Source organism: Scleropages formosus, chromosome 8, assembly GCF_900964775.1.
Source record: "Scleropages formosus chromosome 8, fSclFor1.1, whole genome shotgun sequence".
NCBI lineage: Eukaryota > Metazoa > Chordata > Actinopteri > Osteoglossiformes > Osteoglossidae > Scleropages > Scleropages formosus.
Window position 1 is genome coordinate 9,241,011 of NC_041813.1, and position 5,636 is coordinate 9,246,646.

The window sequence follows — 5,636 nt, forward strand, 5'->3', positions numbered from 1 at the left end:
TAAGTCTTTGGATGTTTCGGGCTTTAGCTGTTGATGTATTAAGTATTGAGAAATTTCAGTTATGAAATGTTTGTCGTGGATAAATGGATTTGGTGAGTATTTAATGACTTTATCTAAAAATACTGGGGGGGGGACATGTATACTTCCACAAGCAGATGCAAAGTTCTGACCCTTCAAAATAACAACCAGTTCTCATGTCCAGTTCCATAGTCCATCTGTACCTTTTTTTAGTCTCTAAAGATCCCTCTGTCTTTGAGTAGCATTGATGTATGATGTGTTGAAAGGGCAGTGTGAGGAATAACTTTGTCATGCTCTTCATGTCATGTTCCGGTTGTCTGTAGGAGTCCACACTTGTGACTGAGGGACTTTGAGGCATAACCTCGGCAGATGCATCCTTGCCAAGCTCACTACTTTCTTAAACGCTGGGGCTATGCAGGAGCCACAGTGCAGTTTGGGGAAACAGCAAATGTTATTCCTCTGTCAGGGTGTAACAGGGAGTTTGGAAGTGAAGGAATATGAAGGATGCCAGTTCATTATCCAGGAGTGGTTGTTTTTGTTTGAATACAAGTCAAAGTAAATTACAAATCACTTCTTTTTGCTTTTATTAGAATTTTCCATACTGTCCCAACTTTTTTGGAATTGGGGTTGTAAGTTACTTTGCACAAAAGTTCAAGCTAAGCACTAGATTAATAACAGTATTAACTGGGAGCCTGTGTCTGTAACACAGTGATGTGATCGAAGGTCTTTAGTACAGTAATTATGGCAGTCAACACCATTTGAAGGAGTACAAGCAGTGTATTTGGAGGAATGGTAAAAAAAGACTGACGTTACAAATATATGGCTTGACAACCTTGAAAAACTTTATTGGAGCTAAAATATAATATAAATATAAAATATAAATACGGTTTATACTGACTCTACAAAAGAAATCCATTGTGTAACATAATTATTTAAAATAAAAATATTTGAAATAAAAACAAAATGACAACAAACCTCTTTTATATAAAGGTATTTACACAATACTGCACTTCTGCTGCAATAAGCACAGGTTTATGGCACAGTGGTTCTGCTACCATTTTAATATTTCCAAGTAAATGTAAAAATAAATAAATAAATAAACATAACATGTCTAAAGTGTCATCATTAGTTATACTAATCCTTATGTTAAACAGCACTAAAGTGCATAGTACAACACCAGTACAGTTAAATAAATGTAATGCTGCATGTTGGTATTATTCTCATTAAGACCTCTTGAAAATCAGTGCTGGACCAACCAGTGCTCCAGTACACTTTGTATGTATAGGATGCAACGTGAAATTGTTTGACTGTATCAGCATCTGACATATGTTATTTGAACACAATAGCACAAGTCCTTTCTGTGAAGAATTCCAGTACTGCAGTATTGAGCTGGACATCATATGGCGGTCACTGGAGCATCCAGTGGGGGCCACATGACCCTTGGACCCTGTCAAATGGCTCACTTCACTGGGTACATTGATCCAGAGGCAATGTCTGGCATGTGTGTCTTGTCCTCAATCCACTGGTTGTAGTTAGTGACCCTGGTATAGACGCCTGGGCGAAACTTGCGGGAACAGCCCTCACCCCAGCTGACGATTCCGAAGAGGAACATGTGGTCATTCACCTCACAGATCAAGGGGCCCCCAGAATCACCCTGTAAATGGTGGACCCAACAGACAGAAGTTGGAGTTTATGTCACTAGATGAGCCTGTATGGAAATAGCTTCTGTAGGGTTTGTGCAAAGCTACTCATTTTTAGTCCCCTCTGCATCTAACCCCAAACAACTCTTAGGACCATCCTGCAAATTGAGGAGAAGGAAAGAACTGCAGTACCTTGCAGGAGTCTGTATCCCACTCAGGGCTGCCTGCACAGAACATGTTCTCCGTCATCATGTTTCCATAGTATTCCTTTTCTGTGCAGATGCTCTGGGACATCAGCTGTATGGATGTTTCTTTCAGGAACTGGGAGAAGAATCCAAAGCCTAGTGACACAGAAACGCTGGTCATACTTCAGCTTAGATATATACTTATGCCATTCTTAATACAGACCTCAGGGGTGACTGAGCAACAGTCAGCGCTTTTACCTTCTTCCGTTTTTCCGTAGCCAGCAATCTGGCAGTAGGTTCCTGAAGGTAGCATCTGGCCTCGGGGTGGGAGGCACACAGTCCTTACAGTATCCGTTTCATATGCACACTGTCCTTGATTGCCCCTGATCTTCAGTAGGGCTGAAGCAGAACAAATCAATGGCATCTTAGCACCAGCTGTTGACTCTCATCTCAGCAGAAATACATCAGCCTTGTGTCATGCAGTATTGTTTTTTCTGTTAAGTTCAACAGGATCTACACCTGAATTGAACATTCTAGATGTTTTCTTTTTGACCTCTCTTTAGTCACCCACTTATGTGTATGGGTGTCTAGAAGCAGCCCTGAGGGAAACATACCAATATCATTGTTGTATGCTTGACCGCTCTCTTCATAAGCCTCATGGATGATGACCTCCTCTACAATAAAGCTCTGTTCTCTTGTAGGGTCAGTCTCATTGATGGCATTCTTCCCAAGGAAAACAGTGTATTTTGCTGAGTCCGTATAGGAGCTGGAAGGACAGAGAAGAGTTATGACTTTTCCACCTCTAGACCTGCGTTACTTCTACATCTTGTACAATTAAGCTATCGTAAAAATGCTTTCAAAAGGAACCATGATTGCCCGCCACAGAGCTGAGGGAGCATATGGGAGTATGGGCTGCCTACCCTTCAGGGAAGCAGTGGGCTGCTGTGAGCACCCAGCATGGGGAAATTAAGCTCCCACCACACTGGAACACATTTCTGGAGCGAGATTTCATGAAGATGGAGGCGATCCATGGCTGTGATTCCACCGTCGTCATTCTACCACCGACGATCTTCAACTGCTTCTTAGTTTGCTCACCACAAGTGGTTGGGGGCTCTGTTGATGCAAGGAGTTGTCAAGCTGGATGGAAACACACAGTGTGCAGGCCCCCTTCACAGAATGACCACTCGTAAGTGAGTCATAGACACACACAGGTTGCCCACATGCTGACAGACATCCCACTTACTTGGCTGCGACGGGCAGCGGGGGATGTTGCAGAACTTCCGTTTGACCGAATTTTTCACCCGCGTATAACACCACGGCTTTCTGCTCGAATCTGGATTCCTGCAGGTGCAAACACAGCCTGGTCACACTCATGGCCCAGCGGTTTCTTGCTGTTGCATAGCGGCATAGCGGTGCATAACACTGAGCACAGCAAATTCCACTGTGGAATGATTCATACCAAAATCAGACAACAAACTGAAAAGGGGAAGTTCAGTCTGCTAGTTTTTTTTTAACAGAGGTGGTTATAATTAACTTTGAAGGATGTATAGTCTCTCCTGCTGTCCACAGTGTGTCAGCATTTTCAACTTGTTATACTCTGGCAATGGTCACCATGTGAACCCAGCACCTCCCATCACGGCTAGCGCGTATTCCACAAAGCGTGAGAATGATGCGTTCGAGTCACACCTGCAGTAGTTGTGTTTCCCAAGGCCTGAGCTCAGCCCATGGTTCCAGACAGCTCTTCCGTAGAGGTCCCACTTCAAGCACATCTGTCCAGACTCAGTCACCGCTACAGTGCCGCGGTAGTCCTGCCCGTTGCCAGTGTAGCAATTTGCCGAATTGTCTGAAAGGAGAGCAGTGTAACTGAGCAGCCGGCTTGGAAGTACGTACCAGTAGGTAAGCGGGTAAAAAGCGGTGAGAGCTGAGAGGAAGAGATGTGGTGAAGTGATGTGGAGAACATTGGAAAGGACCTGTACCAATCTTCCCTCTCTGGGTGACTGCTGGTCTGAGTGTAATATGAAGTTGTTTAATTCCGTGAAATGAGAAGAAATCATTGAAGGGATGTACCTGAGTTACCGTTGGAGGGTACTCTTGGTCTCCACCACTTTTCTCTCAACGTTCCCTGTGGGAAGGACACATCGATCAGCTAAGGGACCCCAAAGCCCTCTTCTGTTGCATCTCAAATGATGAAGATTTGTAAAAGTCTGTCCTGACTTCTATGGGAATTTACCATAAAACTATCACATACTTCTAAACAGTTTCAAGATATAGTCAAAAAATCATCAAAAAATTGGGGACGTGATATATTTCCCAAGGAAATCATATTTTTAACTATTGAAAAATTATGTTCCTATTCTTGTTGAACTTACTGCTTGCAGCCTTGAGACCGAGGCCAGCATTACTGTCAGAAGGAGGAACAATTCCATTGTTTCTCTTTCTTTTATGGTTTCTGCAGAAAAAAAGAGGAATTCAGAATAATCCTCCTCAAAGACATGTAAATGCCATACTATAAACTAAATCAAAAACATTTTTTGACATGAAAGTAATACGAAGCAGACATGACACACATTTAATAAATGACAGAATTATACATGTACAATATTTCTATGGCAAAAAAAAAAAGATTATTTTCATTGCATCCATTGTTCTGCGTCGATTCATCTGGAATCTGTTCCGAAAATAACAGCAATGACAGGTTCAGTCCCACACAGGCATTTTTAAATCATGCCTAAAGGACGATGCTGTCTTATTCAGGGCAGGTGAAATCTCAGTTTCAACCTGTGAAGAACCATCTGGACAGTTTCCAGATAATTACAGTTAAATGTCTTAACCAGCTTCCTTATGAGGGCACCTGGGAGCCTCGCCGCCTGTGGGAAACTAAGTACTGAACAAAGGTCCGAGGGTATGTATTACAACATGAAAATGTAGAAAAACGTGAGCTGCTTGAGTCATGCAGTGACATGTCTGCAGTGTGTGGGCACTGGCTGCTCAAAAACAAACCCTGTGTAAGCCCTGTCTGCAGGTGTACCAGCCCTGGGAAAGAAGCCTCCTGCCACTTGTGGATGGGGCCCTCAGCCAAGAGCCCCCATTAGTCCTGGGTTTGATCTGAGCCTCAGAGCAGAGGAAATGGCTTGGATGCAGACCAAATACCGCACAATGACTCCTTTATTACTTCTCCATTGTCACTTTTAATAGGCTTGTTTGGCTTCAGCTCCATTAGTGGGGCATTTCACATGTATCTACATGCATAGTAAATTCAACTTTCCACATACAGTTGCATGACTTCCTTCAGTTTGCAACCACACAGCCGGTCTGTATTCAGCAAATTAATTTTCTATGGGTAACAATGCGAACTCTCGTGACCGTAACAAGTTTGGGGTCGTAACAACTTGATGCTTTTCGCTGTGCGCATCACAAAAGGATGTATTTCGCGAAGATGCAAAGCTAGATCTGGAAAGAATTTTCTTACAGCGCAAAATGAAGCAAAAGCTTTGTGTCAGAGAGCAAGATCCTTACCTTTCTCTTGGTCAGAGGTGTTAGCGTTCACAGATGAGGTCTGCTTGGTCTTTGATATGCACAGAAATTTTAGCCCTTTGGTCAGTCCTCAGCACTGGTCTAAACGTATTATATAAAAGCAGGGAAGACATCTGATTGGTTGGTGGGCGGGGCTTTGAGAGGTTGACGTATGCAGTGCGTGACACGGCTTAAGAAGCGTTTGAGGAGAAGTGGTTCTAAGAGACGTCCTAGTGGTGATTCACATTTGATGATACAGCACAGCCCTCCCATGTGCAGC

General features: G+C 43.2%; 1 protein-coding gene across 1 annotated transcript; it reads right to left on the bottom strand.

Moving 5' to 3' along the window:
* Positions 1–674: 674 nt before the first annotated feature.
* On the bottom strand, positions 675–5,425 carry LOC108942714 (urokinase-type plasminogen activator-like). The gene is made up of 10 exons (XM_018766184.2): positions 5,360–5,425; positions 4,213–4,292; positions 3,911–3,965; positions 3,530–3,686; positions 3,087–3,184; positions 2,764–2,956; positions 2,458–2,609; positions 2,102–2,242; positions 1,851–1,999; positions 675–1,672 (listed from the first exon to the last, which is right to left on the bottom strand). The coding sequence occupies exons 2-10, from the start codon at positions 4,267–4,269 to the stop codon at positions 1,478–1,480; spliced, it is 1,197 nt and encodes a 398-aa protein (XP_018621700.2). The 5' UTR covers positions 4,270–4,292; positions 5,360–5,425; the 3' UTR covers positions 675–1,477.
* Between the last annotated feature and the right edge of the window lie 211 nt (positions 5,426–5,636).